This window comes from Halichondria panicea, chromosome 16 (assembly GCF_963675165.1).
Source record: "Halichondria panicea chromosome 16, odHalPani1.1, whole genome shotgun sequence".
Classification (NCBI taxonomy): Eukaryota; Metazoa; Porifera; class Demospongiae; order Suberitida; family Halichondriidae; genus Halichondria; species Halichondria panicea.
This window is the reverse complement of record NC_087392.1, coordinates 4,188,379-4,207,541: the sequence shown is the minus strand read 5'-3', so window position 1 is coordinate 4,207,541 and position 19,163 is coordinate 4,188,379. Positions and strand designations below refer to the sequence as shown.

At 42.0% G+C, this 19,163-nt stretch overlaps 2 protein-coding genes and 1 long non-coding RNA gene across 8 annotated transcripts in view; 2 read left to right on the top strand and 1 right to left on the bottom strand.

Moving 5' to 3' along the window:
* Positions 1 to 2,489, top strand: part of LOC135349683 (uncharacterized) — a 32,458-nt gene extending 29,969 nt beyond the window's left edge. The window contains exons 11-12 of the mRNA XM_064548240.1: positions 2,079 to 2,119; positions 2,323 to 2,489. Of these exons, the coding sequence (XP_064404310.1) occupies positions 2,079 to 2,119; positions 2,323 to 2,395 (114 nt within the window). The 3' untranslated portion in view covers positions 2,396 to 2,489. The remainder of the gene's footprint in view (positions 1 to 2,078; positions 2,120 to 2,322) is intronic.
* Positions 2,490 to 3,472: 983 nt separating this feature from the next.
* On the top strand, positions 3,473 to 10,709 carry LOC135349682 (uncharacterized). 4 transcript variants are annotated; one of them, XR_010398976.1, is made up of 7 exons: positions 3,473 to 3,648; positions 3,893 to 5,772; positions 6,603 to 7,006; positions 7,185 to 7,336; positions 8,067 to 8,265; positions 8,522 to 10,338; positions 10,427 to 10,709. It is a non-coding gene; the product is annotated as an uncharacterized LOC135349682 (long non-coding RNA). The 4 variants fall into 4 exon arrangements; XR_010398977.1 differs by having other exon boundaries at positions 3,473 to 5,772; positions 6,603 to 6,979; XR_010398975.1 differs by having other exon boundaries at positions 3,473 to 5,772.
* LOC135349681 (uncharacterized) overlaps positions 9,447 to 19,163 on the bottom strand; it is a 34,639-nt gene continuing 24,922 nt past the window's right edge. Inside the window, exons 30-50 of one of the 3 annotated variants that reach the window (XM_064548236.1) lie at positions 18,782 to 18,896; positions 18,205 to 18,314; positions 17,870 to 17,947; positions 17,472 to 17,557; positions 17,118 to 17,245; positions 16,808 to 16,862; positions 16,328 to 16,452; positions 15,894 to 16,051; positions 15,442 to 15,555; positions 15,102 to 15,211; positions 14,263 to 14,378; positions 14,116 to 14,153; positions 13,908 to 13,939; positions 13,740 to 13,848; positions 13,411 to 13,514; positions 13,071 to 13,240; positions 12,104 to 12,399; positions 11,831 to 11,908; positions 11,730 to 11,780; positions 11,158 to 11,265; positions 9,447 to 9,582 (exon numbers count right to left, since the gene is read on the bottom strand). In XM_064548236.1, coding sequence (XP_064404306.1) covers positions 9,514 to 9,582; positions 11,158 to 11,265; positions 11,730 to 11,780; positions 11,831 to 11,908; positions 12,104 to 12,399; positions 13,071 to 13,240; positions 13,411 to 13,514; positions 13,740 to 13,848; positions 13,908 to 13,939; positions 14,116 to 14,153; positions 14,263 to 14,378; positions 15,102 to 15,211; positions 15,442 to 15,555; positions 15,894 to 16,051; positions 16,328 to 16,452; positions 16,808 to 16,862; positions 17,118 to 17,245; positions 17,472 to 17,557; positions 17,870 to 17,947; positions 18,205 to 18,314; positions 18,782 to 18,896 — 2,250 coding nt within the window. In that variant the 3' untranslated portion in view covers positions 9,447 to 9,513. The remainder of the gene's footprint in view (positions 9,583 to 11,157; positions 11,266 to 11,729; positions 11,781 to 11,830; positions 11,909 to 12,103; positions 12,400 to 13,070; positions 13,241 to 13,410; positions 13,515 to 13,739; positions 13,849 to 13,907; positions 13,940 to 14,115; positions 14,154 to 14,262; positions 14,379 to 15,101; positions 15,212 to 15,441; positions 15,556 to 15,893; positions 16,052 to 16,327; positions 16,453 to 16,807; positions 16,863 to 17,117; positions 17,246 to 17,471; positions 17,558 to 17,869; positions 17,948 to 18,204; positions 18,315 to 18,781; positions 18,897 to 19,163) is intronic. The other 2 variants (XM_064548237.1, XM_064548238.1) reach the window with 2 other exon arrangements.

The window sequence follows — 19,163 nt, the reverse complement described above, 5'->3', positions numbered from 1 at the left end:
TGTTATTATATTATTACTAGACAAAGCATCTAGCTACAATAATTTTTATGTTATTACATGTGTATCTTCTTGTAAATCACAATACAATGTACAATGTTGTAGTTTGTAGCCCAGAGCAATCTATAGTACCGGTACTATAGCTCATAGTTCCCTGCTAAATACACTCAAATGACACAATAGCACTAAACGACCGTTTAATATAATTATTTTCTTTCTTTATAATTGCTTTATTGGACACGCCCACCCACGACTAAAGCTATAGGCATTGCCACGTGTGTCCAATGTACAGAGATATATAGAAAGAAGAGATGAAATGTTCAAAGAACTGAATTAAAAGGTCATAGTTAGTGCTTACGGTTAATTAATCCTGTGTCCCTCCTTCTCTGGTTCTATAGTGTCCAATGAGCAGTCACGCCTCAATCCAAGTGCCACACTGCCCACTTCTCAACATAAAACATTTGGAGATCCCCCCAAACCAAGAGACGATCATCTCTTCTGGCCTGAAGACCCACAAATATCTCAGCTCGAAACTGAACTACTTCCTCTAAATATGGAACCTTCTAATGCATATTATAGAAAGCATACAACATCAGGCAGTCGAGCAAAGCAGTACAAGGAATCATCCTCGTTTGAAATGGTGGACGTGAAGACGAGTGAAGGTACTAAAGTTATGAGCATCGGTAGACCTCGTGGGGCGTTGAATGCCAAAAACAAGCCGAGGGTGGTGATCAAGAGGGGGGAGGAGTTTGAGCAGGGAACACTGATGTTTGTGGGGGAGGTATATGGAAAGGAACTGGCGGGAATACAAATGGACTGTCGGGTATCAAGTAAGTTTCTATTTTAGTGAATGAATTTTCGCACCTCCATCGTATTTCAGCTTGTAAAAGTTCATGTAGTTTTACTTTAATATACTGCACAGTACACTGTAAATGTACATGTAGCTTAGTCTATCCCACCAAAGCATTAAATACTGTCTACCGTATAGCACTAAATGTTAAATCGAGGCACTTAAATTTTGTGGAATGGCCTCTTAAAAACATTTCGTTGAATAAATTTTGTGGGTTGACTGCTTTATATCCAGGCCATGTTTTTCTTTGCACGTAAGTAAAGAACAATTTCGTGGGAATAGCATTGCTAACCCACGAAAACAGAGAAAACTAGAGCACTAAAGTGCAAACCCTTGGCTGGTGACATGATTATAAAGAAACCAGAAGACTGATATAATGCAGTGCATATAGTGATGTTGTTATCATCATCATGCATGACTTGCACAGCAACTCAGGAGCAATAAAACTAAACCAGACTGGAGGCATGCTGAAACATTTGAGAACAGGTAGTAGTACTATAAATATATGCACTGTGGATTAGGATCACAGCAAAGAAGCATGGAGTCTCAGAGAAGTATGGCTCCAGGTCCTGCATGGATCCCAGTCAGCTAAAGCAAGCTTTCTGCTTTAGTGACCCTGTTCCAATATTGTTCCTGGTATATACAGCTTTCTACTTTAGTGACCCTGTTCCATTGTTTCTGGACCTGGTACAGGATCACTTCAGTTATAAGTAACGCATGTGCAAGTTCTGTTCAAGCTACATTTTGCTCGCTTTTATTAGACAACAAAGCTTTAACACCGAAAGCTGCCACTATTAGAAGTACTGACTTGTTGTGTGGAGGCTACCCATGCTGTAAACGCAGTGCTAGAGCATCCAGGTAAGCAGACCCAGTCACAAGCTTCTTAGCTTTTGCTCGTTTTTATTTGACAACGAAGGTTTAACATGAAATTCTGCCACTATTAAAATTAATAACTTGTTGTATGAAGGCTATCCATGCTGTAAACGCAGTGCTGTGGCATCCAGGTGAGTAGATTCACCTGTCACAAACAAACAAACAAACCAAACGACTACTATAACCCGTGGCCGCCCACGCGCCTCGGGTTAATAAAACCCCTCGCGCTATATGGTATAACATAGGAGATAATCAGATTTATTGGTAATTACAGTCAAACTGACTGCTACCCTCTCCTGTAAACATGTATGAACCATCCCGCACAGTGCCCTATCGGTCTGGCATATCTGGGGACAACGATGGCACCTACAAGAAGGATGGGAAGAGATATTTCAAATCGTGAGTGCATGAGAATACAAATACAATGTACTTACATGTACATTCATGCTGTTAGTATTTACCTTGTACAACACTGACGTGATTGTGTTCTACCCACTTAATCTCTTCTTTTGGCAATATAAATTATAATTGTTACATGCAAGTTGCAAGTATTAATGCAATGTCCCCCCACCCACCCCACCCCATCCCACGCACACACACAGACCTATGGGCTATGCTCTCTATGTGCCAGTGTCAAAGGTGTTTGTAGAAATGGAGTCAGCTTACGTCTATTAAACTGTTTTATAGTCATAGTAATAAGTGTTCGTTGTTTGTTGTTTGTTACAAGAACTGGTGGGTGTTATACGCCCTTGGTGTTGGATTCACCCGCGGTGATTGATCGAAGTGTATGCCCATCAGGGAAAAGTGGGCGGAGCTAATCAAAAACCGTAATAAATGAAAGCACCGCGGGTGCTGATGCCTCGGTGGAGGTGCCAAAGCTAAAACTACTAATAGCTAGCTTTTATACACACATTGATTATGATGAACATCTTTAATTTTCTGCATGCGAATAGTGGGTAATGATCTAGTCTCATGGATCAGTCCCCTCCTGAGAAGGGGTCTGAGTAGCCTCGTTCCCAGGCCTTACTTTTTCTTACTGTTGTCACTGTTCATCCATAAACATAAGAAAGACATAGTGAGGCAGCAAAGAAAGAAATGGGCGTACAGTTAAGAAAAAGTAAGTCTCACTCTACGTCTATTTCTTTCTTTATTCCTCCAATTAATACCGTATTTTATCTCATTGAACGAATAATACAGTATTTTATCTTATTGAACGATTGTGATAAAGAACAGATCGAAAAAGGAGAGCCTGTGTAGAGGCTAGGGTCTGAGCACTCTTGATGTAGTTTTGTTGCACACGCTGGAATTCCAGCGGCTCAATCAGATTGACTTATTCTAGTCAGGTGATATTATAGGAGGCAATAAAGAACTGCACGTTGCTCAACGCATTTGATAATCATGCATTACGCATGTATGGTAAACGCTTCATACATAGACGCTGCTACGAAGCATAAGCAAGCCAAGCAGGGGTCCTTGGGCACAGAGTTAGCACCACAGGCAAAAGACATACATGTAATATATTGAAGCACCTTCTTCAGAGAGAGAGAGATGCCTGCGCTTGACGCTTTGTACAATTAACAAATACGCGGGGGCGTAAGGTCAGGAATTGATTACATTCCATTGGTCTGGCACATTCCACTGTGAAATGACCTCAAGACAAGAGTGCTCAGACCCCTTCTCAGGAGGGGGCTGATCTATGAGACTAGGTAATGATCAACCATGATTGTTGTTGAAAACGATCGATGCCAAAAGTTCAAGTCTAAAATGAATGGCAAGTCAGCAGCGCAGAGCCTTGCAGCTCTCTGCTCACTCTTGCAGCTACCAATAGCTAGCGTTCTAGTGCAGAGCTAACTACTAAGTAGAGTAGTAACATTCGGTGAACAAGTTTTGCTACGGACTCTTCTGAAAAGGCTGCAATGGCATTCCAAGTAAGCAAAACTAGGCATAACTCGAGAATGAAGCATTATTTTGCAAATCCACGAATTAAAATCCAAGTAAACATGACTAGAAGCCTATAGAAACTCTTACTTGCACTTGATTCATCCTTGAGCAGCTGTAGCGGTCTACACACACAAACACACCGTATACCCATAGATACTATAAATTAGTGTAATTTATATTATTGCTTTTTAATAAGTGCTGACATCAGCGTTTTACATTCAAATTGCACAGGAAGCGACTCATCACCGACTGTGCAGATATTTTTCCATATTGCACACCCAGAAGTATTATTGCACTTGTTATTGCACACTAAGAAGTGATTCTTATTTGGAATAAAACGTTTTCAGCAGTGAAAGAACAAGAAAAACATAGTTTACACGCTTATAATTATGCATTGCAATGTTTATCAGTCTCTTTTCTTGTTTTCTGATGCTCTGTATCACTTCTGTGCTCTTTTTGCAGTGAAGCTGAGGGTCAGGAGGTTGTCAGTGTTCATATTTAACGCATCAAACAGGCATCAGTGTTGGAAGTGGGTGCTTTGAGCGGAGTATTGCACATGTAGAAGTGTACTGCACCACCATATAAGCCTGTTCAGGCTTGTATAAAGTCGTTTTGGCTTCAAAAACGGTTGTCACACTTTTCTTCAGTTATAGCGGTGCATGTTTCCTCTTCTGATACACTGGAGCATGATAGAAAGCAAGCACATGCTGTTTATCCTTCAGAACTATCCATTTTCAAAACGGGTTGCTGGTTGTCAACGTTTTTCTTGTCTTTTTTCTTGTCTGTTCTCTACAAAATCTTTAAGTAGCCTTCTGCAAGCTCTCTTGGTGTTCTAGAGTCTTATTTCTTTGTCTTTCTAGCTGTTTTCTTTCTCTTAAACTGTCTTCAACTGGGAGAAATCAATTTTGTTGCTACGCATTCTTCTGGTTGATAAAGCAACCGCATGTTGCGCATGCGCAGATTCAACCTGCATTTTGGTTGCCAAGCAATAAATGCATTATCCCATGGATACTGATGATTATCACTCGTCCGTGCCTAGTAACTGTCACTCATGCCTTGCAGGCACTAGTGCAGTTACTGGCACAGACTCGTGATAATCTTCAGTATCCATAGGATAATATGATAGTATCTATGGTATACCTCGCTTGCGCATGCGCACCGAGGCATAAAAAGCTATGGCAGAAGTTGGAACTCGTGATGATTTGGCAGCTTACGAGATGTGGTTGGTTTGGAGGATGCTACTGAGAGGGGGAGGGGCTCTTTTGGAGCTGTGTATGAAGTCGAAGTCTATGGTGTTCCATGTGTAGCCAAATGTCTTCACGATATCCTCATAGGTTATCAACAGCAGTTCAAGGGACCAATGAAACTAGACAAAGAAGGTGTGGATGCAAGTTTCGAGACGAGTGCACCCTTCACTGTCAGTTGAGGCACCCGAACATTGTTCAATTTCTGGGTATCCACTATGGGATGTATAGTGGAGAGTTGGCTTTGATTGTCGAGAGGCTTCAGTGGGATTTAGGGAAGTTCGTGGAAGCATATAAAGAGATTCCTGAATCGATCAAAGTATCATTTCTGTTGGACGTGGCATATGGTCTTATGTATCTTCACAACCGCACACCTTTTGTTATCCACCAAGATCTCTCTGCTGGTAATGTCCTAATCTCAGGAGAAGGAAAAGCAAAGATAGCTGATTTGGGAGCATCAAAATTTTTTCTAATGTCTGCACTTCAAGCACACACTGCTGGCCAACCTGGAGCATTTGCTTACATGTCACCCAAAGCTATTCAACCGAATCCACAATATGACCAGTCATTTGACATTTTCTCGTTTGGTGCAGTCATGCACTCTTTACACGGCTACTCAAAAGTAAAATTCCCTTTTGCTCACGAAATAGCACCTTCGGTTAGAGAGGTACAAAATGGAGAGATACAAATTGCTAAGCGAAGAGTGGCTATTGAACAAGCTCAAAACAGTTGCCTGTTACCTTTAATTAAAAATTGTCTCCTCGACAACTCAAAAAGCCGCCCATCAACTTCTCAACTTTGAAGCAACTGGCATCACAGAATCTACGAACAAGTGGAGATTTTTCGAAGCTACTTGGTGGAGGAAAAGTAAGTTAGTGACTTGTGCCTCATGTCCTATTCATAATTATACCTACACTAATTAAAGCCTTGTCTTCGAATATGTAATTTCTGTTTCAAAGTACAAGAAATTTTTTTTTTCCAATCTAGGACGTAAATACTATAATATTATTAAAAGAAGAGATATTGTGAAGCTTGAAGAACAATTTGCATTACATTATAGTCAATCCATTAAATTATGGCAGAATCGATCAGCCTAGTGCTATATAGTTAATCAAAATTGATTTGCCATCAACTTTACAGGGTCGTAGCAAGCAAGTTTAAAGTGGTCAGGCCAACTTATGGGTAGGCACATTTTTGCTAAAAAGGGTCATCATTAATACAATAGCTTATTGCTTGTTGTGCAAGGTGTAACTATTTCACTAATCGATTACAATATTGACGACCATTACCAGAAAACCACATGCAATTTTCAATGATGACGACCATTACCCACCTAGCTACACAAAAAGTGGTCAGGCCAATGACCAGCCTAACCGCTTGCTACGGCCTTGATTTTAGGTAACGTGGACTGTAGAGTCTTATGAGCAATGCTGTCACCACCTATATATAATAATTTATGCTACTCCGTACAATAATTGTATAGCCATTTTTGTCATGCTGGTACTTGTAATTTGCACAATAAATCATGGCATGATCCAATAATATTGATTCACTTTTTGTCTACAAGTACTGTATATACATACGTAGCTGCAACACACTTTAATTATTGTGTTGGCACTCTTTGTTAGTTCAGACACATCGCCCCACTACTTCCCTGTAGTACCTTATTCTTTTTGGTTACTTATAAATGCATACAGGACAAAAGTGCTGAGTTGCTCCTAATAGCGCAAGAAGAGATTTCTCAGGAAATAGCTACTCTTAGCAAAGAAAAAAATGATTCAGAAGTGATCAGTGCGAGTTCTGAAGCCGGGAGACCCCCCGTAGTGGACCCCCTACCAAGAGGAGCACCCGGTATTTCACCTACGTCAAAACGAGCTCACGAAGGAGTGGTAACCACGGAAACCTAGAGCCTTTACGGTCGGTTTCAGAGTTCAATGTGGGAGAGCTGAGAAAGGGGGAGGAGTTTCCATCTGATATGAATGTGTACCAGCAGTTGTTAGAGGACGTGACTACCGAGAGAGATGAACTGAAGCGGAGTCTGGAACGTGTGTCAAGCGTCTGGAGGCTCTTAAGAGTGTGTGGATATACCATAGCTGTTGAGGTGTTTGCATTATTATCAATTTGTGTTCGTTATATTTCAGCTGCATGTTAGTTAACATGCATAGTAGTAAACTTACTATAGCTGTAGTACTAATTATACGTGTAACTAGCTTGTAAAAAGACAACAGTGTACAAAGAACCACTCCTGCATGATTTTAGCAATGTGTTCTCCCATGCAGCAACTAATTGATGAATCTGCTACTAAACAGTCTCATCATGAAACGATTACGAGGCAGTCTACTTCAGATAGGAGTACTGCTGTGTGCAGTTCATGTGGAAGCCGCTGACTGATATAGTTTATCCCGAAATAATGCTCCTAGCTTCATTTGAGGTGAGGTTAGGTGAGGTTAGCTACATGCACCTTTAAACTCAGACTCCGTCTAAGCGTTTAATCTCTTGCTGTATATACATACATAGTGTAAGAATAATTATTGTAGAGAGAATACTATAGATATACGTATACAATGCACATACATATATGTATATGAAAGGTCATACGACCATAGATTGAAGAGAAAGGGATTGGCAACGGAGTGCACTTACGGTACCATCCGTGTTTCGCCTCGAGGCTTACTTCTAACGTGGGAGTCTAAACATGAATAATTCATGAGAATTGTTTTTGCCGTCTGTAAAAAAAAGTCTACGAGCAGTTCTACTGCCAAACATCAACTTCACCTCATTTTTGTGGCCATTTGGGACATAGCACACTACTTAGTAACACAATCTTAGCTCTATCATAGCTATAGGAACACAAGCAGGAAAAAGCCTCTGACAGAGGCTCTGTGTACCTCTAGCTACTTCACGAAAATAAAGATTATATTTTATTCATGATACCAACCATCGGCATGTGTTCAAGTGTTGAGAAGTAGGCATTAGACACAATAAGTTTCCCGGGTTTTTGCGGGAGTTTTAGGGCGAAACACGGATGGTGTCAGGCCGATCTGTGTACACTCAATGTAAAAGCATCACATGAACTGCCTCCGTTGCCAATCCCTTTCTCTTCAATCTATGATGCAACTACCACTGCTTCCTTTAACAATTTTTCTTCATACTTCACTCAGCCCGGTAGTGTTTCCCTTAAGTTGAACTCTGATGGAGGTCACTATGCCTCGTCAACTGTGGCGATCCCCAATGGGACTTACGAGGGACAGCTGGTAATCGAAGACAGCTTCATCCAACCTGTCAAAAAATTCACTGTCGACAATTTCAATGACATCATCGTACTCGAGTTTGATGTGGAGCAAGGCAAAGAGTCGCCAGGTAAAATTAAAGTGTTGAGCATCAATCCGATTGCTTAAAAGATTAAGCTATACATGTACTACGTACGTACGTGCAATGTACTTTGGTTGTGGATTCAGCTACATAATATGAATTTCTCCGTTACTTCCTTCGATAGTAATTATATTGTAGCTCTTGTTTTTCACGTAACCAATGCATGTCGACAGCTAGTCCTGCACGGTTGTGCTTTTGCCTATAGCCACAGCTCGTTTTTACTCTAAATTCTTCCCTGTTATAGCCGACAGTGATTTGGGAGTTTCCACATTAGCTCATTACGGTACTGGCGATATGCAAGTTCTGAGCCCCCCACCACCAACAGCCACACAGGCCTCTGGGAGACTCCCGTGGACCCTCCACGAAGAGGCACACACATCACCAAGTTCTGAACCCGGGAGAATCCTGTATACAGTTCTCCTACCAATAGTAGATATATAGCTTTCTTATAATTATAACTCAACAAGAGATGTGGGATCACAATGGTTACCAAATCATTTGCTGTTTGTAGAAACACATGCATACTTATAATTAATTATGTATGCGCATGCGCTAGTGAAGATACGCAAAATCAAATCACAAAACCAGCATGCAGGACACCCTCCCTACCCATTGCCATAACGGGGAGCGCTTTTTCTAGCTCCCCAAAATTCTATTCCCAAATTCTCAACACACCATTAATTTTCAGACAGTTGCATGCCCATTATTCTTATTTCCCAAAATTAATTATACTTACATGTTTAAGAGCATGCACAGCCAGCGTGATAGTATATGTAGCCTCCTTCGCAGGTCTATATATAGAAGAAGTGCGGCCTGGGATCGAGGCTAAGCGTAATACCAGCCAGTTCTCATTAGTACATGGAGAGAGAGAACCCAACTGGTATCACAAGACTATACACATGCAAACACGCAGGACACAAAAAATAAACCACTCTATAATATGAAGCCTCAATTCATCTATATATACCGTGCTAGCCTCGTTCCCGGCCCGACTTTTCTCTAATTGAATGCTAGTGTATTAAAAAAAAATTGGCCTGGGACCGAGGCTACTATCGTGCATACATGCAGCCATGTGCAAAGGGGTGAAACACCACTCTTGCATGGGGCCTAAAATCTTTTTCTGTGCCTCCCTACAAAGCCATGCATCAGCATTCGATGGTAAATAAATTGAATACAGTAGGATAATCCATTTTGAAGTTTTGCTGAGCTATTCAATAAAAACAAATTCACTAAATGCTATTTCAGTTTCTGTAATTTGGACGTCATCAAGGTTGTTAACGATTCAATATTTTGTTCATACTCTCTCTGCATGGGGAAAAGTAGCCTCGATTCCAGGCCGCTGAGAAAGGCGGCCTGGTATACACTGTTTACGCATGCGCCAGAATTACCAAGAATCTTGGTAATCGTAAATTGTAGTATATTTATCAGTATTCTTATTCCGCATTTAGTTGTAAAACATTGATATCCGTTTCATTTATAATGATGTCATTGAAAAAAGAAATCTAGTCCAAGTTGTGTAATGGCTGCTACTTTCTCTTCTGCTCTCGCGTACGCGTTATCCTGTGTTGGAAAACCAGGTCTAGTCTTGAAAGACAAGCAGCTGGAGGCGTTGAAGTGTCTGTACGCTGGTGTTTATGTGGGTACCGTACCGACCGGCTATGGCAAGTCCCAGAGCAAGTCCATCTGCTTCAATCCAGACACTCCCTTTCTTAATTGGTGTGAAGCTTGACAGGACCAGTGCACCTCTCTCTGAAAGAAGTGTTGTGATGAAAGAAGTGTTGTGATGGTGATTTCTCCTCTTGTTTCTCTGAGTGAAGCTATCTTCAAAGTGTTGGTGTGTCTGTTCGACGTTCAGTGCCATTCTCTCTGGAAGGAAGTATTGTTGTGACATTTGCCCAAAATTGGTCACAGAGTAAGTACGTGGTATCTGATCTGAGAACTGTGTGGCCTGAATGTGTTTACAATCCGAGGGACTTGTGTGTATCCGATCCGAGGGACTTGTTGCTTGAGTGTATCCGGACTTGTTGCTTGAGTGTGTATTAATGGATAGTGCTTTCAATGGTAAATCTATTGTGTAAATCAATAAGTAGTCCTCACATTATGTTACGTCACAGCCACTGTACTCATCCACATTTATTTTTACCCACAGGTTTAACTAATTTCTTATGAGATTAACTTGTCGCCTGAGTGTGTATCCGATCCGAGCCTCAAGTTAATGAATAAATCTACAGAGCTGATGTTTTACTTAGCTGTCTCTGTCTACAGTATATACAGAGAGGTAGCCTCTCCTTTTTCTTTTTTCTGTTCTTATCACAATAAGATAAAATACTGTTTTAACGTTCAATGAGATAAAATACGGTAAATAATAAATTAATTGTCCACCCACGCGCCAACAGTAAATACCAGGCCCACTATTCAAGGGGCTGGAGTCGAGGCTAGGGGAAAAGTAAACTGGAGATATCACATGTATTTTGGTGGATAGTTCATTAAACTCTACACTGATACCAAGTTCCATGAATGGGGAAACTTCTGTTAATGAATCCTGTTACAACACCGTGCCATCATCAGTAAACTAGCTATACAGTAAAATTAATGTGTACTGAATGTTTTAAGCAAGGGAGATTGATCAACACTGCTCAAAAAACATAATACGTAATTATACATGGTGGAACCCGTCTTAACCACCACTCATGTAGAAACACCAACTGCAATAAAGGCCAGGCACTCGGGTCCCAAAGAACAGTTTGTGTACAAAACAGACCCTTCCTCAACAATGGCTACCTCTGTATACAGGCTGAAACTTGTTCCGGTATCCGTTACACACCATACATGTATATACCACTGTAAGTATAAACTGTCGTCACTTTTAGTATAACTAACCAGCTGTGCTCTCAACTCCCCCTTCTCCCCCTCCGATAGGAGAGGGTCTTTCAGTTTATAAGTGGCTGTATTAATCAGGCTGTTGTAATGGTGGACGTCCTCAGTTATCTGCATTGAGGAAAACACTAACTCGTAGAGGAAACAGACGTGTGACAATGATAGACATGGAATAGCTTGTTATATATTTGTATGGTGTAACGGCTGGCAAGCCCCAATGGAGGACAACCTCTTAAATGGGGATGTGCGATGAGACTGTAATTAATATTGCTATGGGTGTATTTCACATTTTCTATTCTCTGTAAAATCGGCCTTGAGACAACGCTAACTGTACATGCACAGTACATGATTATCATGCATGTCATGTACACGTACTACTATACTAGGTCAATGGTATGTAGATGCACCATGCAATCACTGTTGATGGCAGGAGTACTATGCAATGCATGGATTCTATATCTTGCAGCACACGCTACTTGTTGCTTCGCCCTCTGTATTCTCTCCTCTACTTCCCCCTCCCCTTTCTTTCTCAATACCCCTCCCCCCTTCACTATACATGTGCACATTAGGCATACCTCATTCAAAGCGATTTCTTCAGAGGTGGTCACTTCTGATGACAGCTTCACCTGCACAAGAGTACCTGTATAAACACAGTCTACATATATCATAGGCATACCGTTGAGTCCTGGCTCTTTGGTTGAACATACGACTCTTCAATGGAGCTGCTTTCAGACCCCTCATCAGGAGTGAACACCTACGTGTACAGCACGCAATTAAACAATTTATCATGTACGTATGAGGTGTAGAGTTTTAGATAACAGTCTGACAAAGGCAATTTCCTGTAAAAGTTCAGCCGTGCATACATGCATGGATAGGTGGAAGAGTGCTCATGTATGTACAGTTATTCATCAAAATAATGGGTAATTATTCTTCAGTGATAATAACCCACCTGGTTATATTCTCCACTACTTTCTAATACCGTCTTGTCACCCACAGCAACTGGCTCTGCCCTCACCACACCGTCAGCCCCGTCCACCCAGTCCTGCCTTCTCTCAAGGGAGCTGTACATACCGAGCTGCTCAGAACCTTCTACATGTAGTTTATGTGAGCTGTCAGAATGCTCTAGACGACCATCAGTGTCTTCCAGATGCTTCTCCTGGTTAGAGCCTTCTAATTGGTCATCCAGGGGAGTGTTTATCACGTCTTGATCCAACATATCAAAGGATTGGCTCAGGCTTGTCCTAGCTGCACATATTATTTGAATGTCATTATTATAGTGTGTACATATAATTATGCACAGTCATGTACATGTACAGTGTAGGTTACGAATACGTGCATCAGCATCACACTAGTTTCAAAACCAAACCTGCATAGGAATCAGCTACAAACCTCACTATTGAACTTACAACATAATTATAGTTTAAGCTCTTGTTACAGTGACACCTGGTTACCCCATATTATATTATAACATTAAGCACCCATGTTAATAGGCCCAGCGTCTCCATGCATAGCATGTGTTTCAACCTGTGTTAGCAGGCCACCTCTTTAATATAGCCACTGTTGGTCTGCCCAAGGGTGACAGCCAAGCTTCACTCGACTACTAAAACTAGAGCACTGAAGTGCAAACCTTCGGCATTAATTTGGGATTTATACAACCTTGAGTCAAAGCAGCATGTACATCTAGGCCAATGTGCAGAATCAAGCTTCTTAGCTTCAACTCACTTTTATTCGACAACTTTAACATCAAAATCTGCCAAATTTATAACTACTACCTTGTTGTGTTGAGACTATCCATAATACAAACACAGCAATCGCAACCAGGTGAGCAGACTCAGAATACACATACATATATTACATGTATAAACCGAGTCGCCACAGTGTGCGCTGGGAAACACAGCTATGACATAAACACTTACTCCTAGCAACAGGTGCTTCCTGCTGCAAACGACGATGACCATAGTCCGCCTCCCTATCCTCTACTTTGCTATCAGTTTCCTCTCCTCCCTTGGGGCTGGAATCAACCGACAGTAGAGTGAAATCACCTTCAATCGTTTGCTTCAGGTTGGGGGTAGCATGTAGTCTGTCACTGGGGGGGGGGGGGGGGGGTAAAAAGCTGTGTGAAACTTAAACACTAAACTTGACCAGCACAGGTGTACATGTGCATGTATCCATGGCCTATACAGCTTCTTTGACTAAGCTAGTGCACATGCATCCACATCAGTAACAGAGTACATTGACGGTAGTAGCCAGGCTCACTTTATACACGGCACCTCCTTCATACAATACTCATAGCATTTCTTCTTATGACATGTTAATCCACAATTTCTGCATTTCGTGAGCTTTGAACTGAGCGACCATATCTGGAGAGAAATCGAAATATATCTTGCACTGTCTAGCAATACCGGTACATGTACAAAAAATGGATTAATCTCAGAAAATCATTGAAATAGGATCAACTATAAAGTTCTGGCTGTTGAAGTACATTACATGTACATGTAGATGATGCATACAGTGTACATGTACACACTCCAGAGCAAGAAGTATTAACCATACTGACAGAAGGGCGAATATAATTTATTACTAACCTTCTTGTTGCAAATGTCACAGATGTGAGATCCATCACTGACGGCCATTTCCGCGAAGACATGGTTTCTAGGCAGGTGGTTCCCCGAGGCTGTGAATGGGTGAGATTTGCTGTAGGGGGAAGTGGGTGTGCATGGTGGTTAGAGAGGATGGAGGGGGAAGTAACTTACAAGTGTGGATGGGGCTCGTTTCGTGCATTGTCCTGGAATATGAGACATTAAGTTTAAGCAAAGACGGGATACCATACAACAATGTATCTTATTTAGGGCGCCACAAATATACGTACGTGTACTTGGACATTTCGGCCATATTTCATATTTGTTAATAACCTCGTAATTGTATTTATTGACCTGATTAAGGTACAAACATTACACGTACCTCTTCAGCTTGAGAGTCCTCGTGTGTGTTCGTGTGATCTGTAAGTATGCAAGTACGTAATATATCACAGAGCATACATGTAACTCAGACAGTAAGAGGCATGGTCACAATAGTTATTATCGTGACTTGACTAGCAACGGTATGCACCTTCAGGTTGTGGTTGATGTTTGAATCGCAGGAAGATATCGCCAGCGAAAGCATTTGCATTCTTTCCATCTTTGCTGCCGGAACCAGTAGCAGACTTGGCTTGCAGTGTAGCTCGACTGTGAATGTGGAAATAATACATGTAGGTACATACTGTACAGGTTTAGTAGCAGCATAGGGAGCTTATTATGCCTCGGTGTGCGCATGCACAAGCGAGGTAGTGTGTCTGTCTGTGTGTGTAGACTGCTACAGCTGCTCAAGATCAATGAAGTGCAAGTGAGAGTTTCTAGTAACGTTCAATTTGTGGATTTGCAAAATAATGCTTTGTTCTCGAATCATGCCTGTTTTGCTTACATGGAATGCCATTGCCTTTTCAGAAGAGTGCGTAGCAAAATTTGTCCCTGGAGTGTTGCTACTCTACTTAGTAGTTAGCTCTGCACTAGAACGCTAGCTATTGGTAGCTGCAAGGCTCTACTGTACTGATGCAGATTAATTTTTGACGTGGCATCTTTTTTAGCAACAAGCATGGTCGATCATTCCCCACTCTTTGAGTTCCCTGCATGCAATAAAATGTTCATTATGATATCTGACATCTGTGTATTAGCAATAGCTAGTATAGCGTTATGTTATGTAGCTTTGACACCGAGGCATGGTGTTCATTTTACACTAGTTCTACATTACCCCCACATACATGTAAACTGGAATAAGCAAGACATTAGTGCATATAGAAGTTAAATTATTATAATACATGTAAGTTATTAGTATTGCAGTGAGGCAGTAGAAGCATTAACCATGAAGGTTTCGTATTACAGAGGGTGCTACTAACAGTAACACTAGCTTACCTGACTGAGGGCTTGAGAGTCTGGGAGGCTACTAACAGGTAGCGTTGGTGATGGTAGCCGGAGCTAGTACACAGACACTCCAGAGCAATGTCCATGAGTGGAATGGTCACCTGGGCACGAGAGAGGAGGGGATATGTAATGAGGTACGAGAGAGAGGGGGGAACATGTAATGGGTATTTAGAAAAGGTGTTCGGAGATTCAAGTGAAACACACTTGACACACATGATACATTTTCACATCCGTCTAGCTCTTCTAAATGTTCAAAATGTGGTGAAAAAAGGGCTCATACTCTATCATGTGGGTTGTATCATCGGTCACACACACACACACGCTGACTCACATGACCAACGAGGAGGTCACATGACTCGTCAGTCGCTCTACTCCAGACGCATATGTTGAGATAGTTGTGTTCATTGGCGATGTTGAATGTGAAGGATTGATTCCAGCTAGGGTTCTGTACCAAGAAGAATTCAAAGCAGTTCATTAATGAAAAGAGTGCCACCAACAGTATCTATGCGTATGACCTACATGTAGCTACATGCCATGGGCAAACACATCTCTTAATGTACGATGTCTCTTAATGTAGTGTTTTGTGAATCCTAGTTTGGTTTACTACATGTACAACCTACATTATAGTGGAACCTCCGATAAATACATCTCTACAAACACAAAGCTCACTCGACATAAAGGTACTGAACAAAGGAAACCTCTCTACGGAAGTGCTTCTGAAGTGTACTCTGTTACAGTAACAGTCAGTGTCCAGTACATGCATACACACCATGCAGTCCTCACCATGCTTGCTGACACCTCTCTGGTCACATGCTGTCCTAGTCCCACTGGAGTGTTCACTGCAGGGGAGGGGGAGGGGGTTCTCTGAGGGGGGTCCACCTCAATAACCCCTAGGTGGACTGGTCTTACAGGCTGCGGAGTTGTGTCAGGGACATTGGACTCTGTAAGGTGTAACCTTTGTAAATAATTTACAGTAGCTTCTGTCTCAAACACAGAAAAAGATAGAGGAAAATTTATCTTGGGAATACAATGTAATCTATTTCTGTTAGTGCTGAAAACCACTCACTATACAATTGAAACCGTTCCTTTGTCTGCTATAATTCTACGCAGCACTCAGACACTAAGAGTAGCCCTTCCGTAGAAGGTACATACTTTAATTTTATTCACAGACAATCCCTACTCATTACACCACAACACACTTTCTATGTAGTACTCACCGGGAGAAGCTGAGCGTTCCTCCAGTGTGGTCCCGGCTCTCCTCCTCAGCCCATCCCCCTGATGGTTGACCACGCCCCTCTCACCGCCGACTCCACACAGACTGATGCTATCTCCATCTTGTCTCCTAAATCAATATTAGAACAGTGTGGGCAATATCAGAGGCAGTCCTCTAAGCGTTTGTCTATACTAACACTGAAAGTACACACAGACAATTGTCGTCTAGAGTGTGGATGGCAACTGGACTACAAAATACGACTATTCACCATAAATCGAAGTACATGTATAGTACAGTAACTACATACATGTATGAACTATACAAAAAACAATACTTATCCATGGCACCTACTGTACACGTACAAATATTTCCAGCAATGCATTCTTACCACGCACTGACCACACACTGACAATAATTATTGTGCCTACATACAATTTACATTGTACACGTACATTGTACATCATGTATACAATATTTCCCTCACCTGGCTTGTGCCGTGTCCTCCGTGCTACCGGGAGTCTCCAATCGTGCAAACACCTCTGTGCAACACAAAGGATAGTCAAACTACTGTACACCATAACTATCCTAGAGATTGTCATTCAAAGCAGTCGGTCACGTATGTATGATCAAAGTCGAGAGGCTATGATGTACGTACATGCAGAGAGCATCTGCTATTGTGCGAGGATACCAGCTATAATACATGTACGTACATGGAGAACCTACTGGGTAGATCTAAGCTATCAAGGATATTTAAATGCTATTGGCTAACACCTTTGCACTATCATGTGACTCACCATCCCACTCTTCTGCTGGCTCAGCTTGTTGAGTGATGTCGTCAGGTCTTGTTACCGAGTGGGGGTGGGCCGGGCCCGAGGTGAACATATTGAAGTGTGGGGGAGGACGTTGGAGGGAGATCAGTACCCTGAGTGTGAGTGAGTGTACGTGGAACATTGATAGTAATATTTAGTCCATGAATGTACTGCATGCACAGATAAATATTGAGTGTATGAAAATGTACTTACTGTTTGTTTTGTTTACGTACTATTAAGGGAACTATTAATCACAACAAGTGACAACGTGAGAACAACTGCTGTTATAATTATTTCCAATGTGAGGAACATGTATAATTAGGTATTTCCTCAACACACGTGTTTCCTCGTGACTTGCTGATAAGTCTGTCCACCTGCTTCACAGAGGACACCCTCACCTTGTTGACCCTCGTCAGAACATCACCCTGCACACAGAAAACAGGAGAATCTGTAGTGCTCTATTTCAGAATCATGGTGTGCATACATGTACATGTCTATACTATCATTCCTTGCATAAGTACACTGTAGTAGTACTACGTGCATGTAACAGGTAAATCTCTCCTGACACGAATGGATAAGTGGATTTTCTGCCTCATCTTACAGTATACTCCATTGCCTCAGGCTAATTCGTAGCGGACGAAAGTAGCTATATATAGACTCAACTGTCACACCAGTATCACACAACGGATCATGCACAGTATCAGGAGTAGATTATCCAATCAAATAGAGTCACTCACAATCAGAATGCCAGCTGCCGAGTTAGATAAGACATAGTCCACCACTACCAGGTGGGAGCATTCGCCCTCAGGGGTCACCTATACACACACAAGAGCTCGTGAAGCACACGAAGCGTACGTACAGTACACACATGTCATGTAATGCACCCATAACAGTCCTGTATATCATCGTATGTGCGTATATGAACCCTAACCCTAACCCTGTAGCTACCATTCTGTAGCTCTCAATGAGGCAAGCAACTGTAACATGTAGTGGGTTGTTAATACGTAGGTATCGCCTAAGCAGGAAAATACATAAATAACAGCAATCACATGACATTGACAGTTGTGTGCACCTGTTTATAATGCACCCCGATCTTCTGTTCTCGATCTTTGGCCACTGTCAGTTCCAGAGTAGGCCAGTGGGTACGCCAAAGGTTCACTCGGGGCTTGTAGGGGGTGGAGTCTGGATAATATTACTTGTGTAGTAACATTTATGGTACGTATGTGCACAGTGTACCTGTACTTTACTTGAGAGGATTTGCACTAAAAGATTGAAACATATCATACATGTAAGCATAACCATAACAACGAGAGCCACTACGTTCTTTCATACAGTACCCACTCATGGACAGAGTCTACGTAGCTAATGGTACCGACTCAGGGTCAGATTGCAATAGCTAATGGTCAGAGTCAGAGTCAACGTAGCTGATGATATGATACCCACCCAGGGTCAGAGTCAACGTAGCTAATAGTACCCACCCAAGGTCAGAGTGCAATAGCTAATGGTCAGAGTCAGAGTCTACGTAGCTAATGGTACCGACCCAGGGTCAGATTGCAATAGCTAATGGTCAGAGTCAGAGCTAATGGTACCCACCCAGGGTCAGATTGCAATAGCTAATGGTCAGAGGTGCAGTAGCTAATGGTACCCACCCAAGGTCAGAGTGCAGTAGGTCCTGGTAGCAGCCTCGGCTAGTGTCAGTCTGGAGCAGTCGGTCACCTCCACCTGTAGCTCTCCCAGCATTAGTCGGCTGTCCTTAACATACACCTGACACACAGGGGGGGGCAGGTATCATGTTATGGTAAAACTTCACAAAACAATCGGTTTACATTGCATGCACAAAATTATATATGCCAATTACCACTCAGATTTACTGTGGATCACTGTTGAATTAATTAATGTGGCTGAAGATAATTATGCCTCGGTTGCACAGTGAGGTATACATGCAGTAGTGTGTTTGTGTTTTTGTGTTTGTGTGTGTGTGTGTGTGTGTGTGTGTGTGTGTGCGTGCGTGCCTGCGTGCGTGTGTGGACT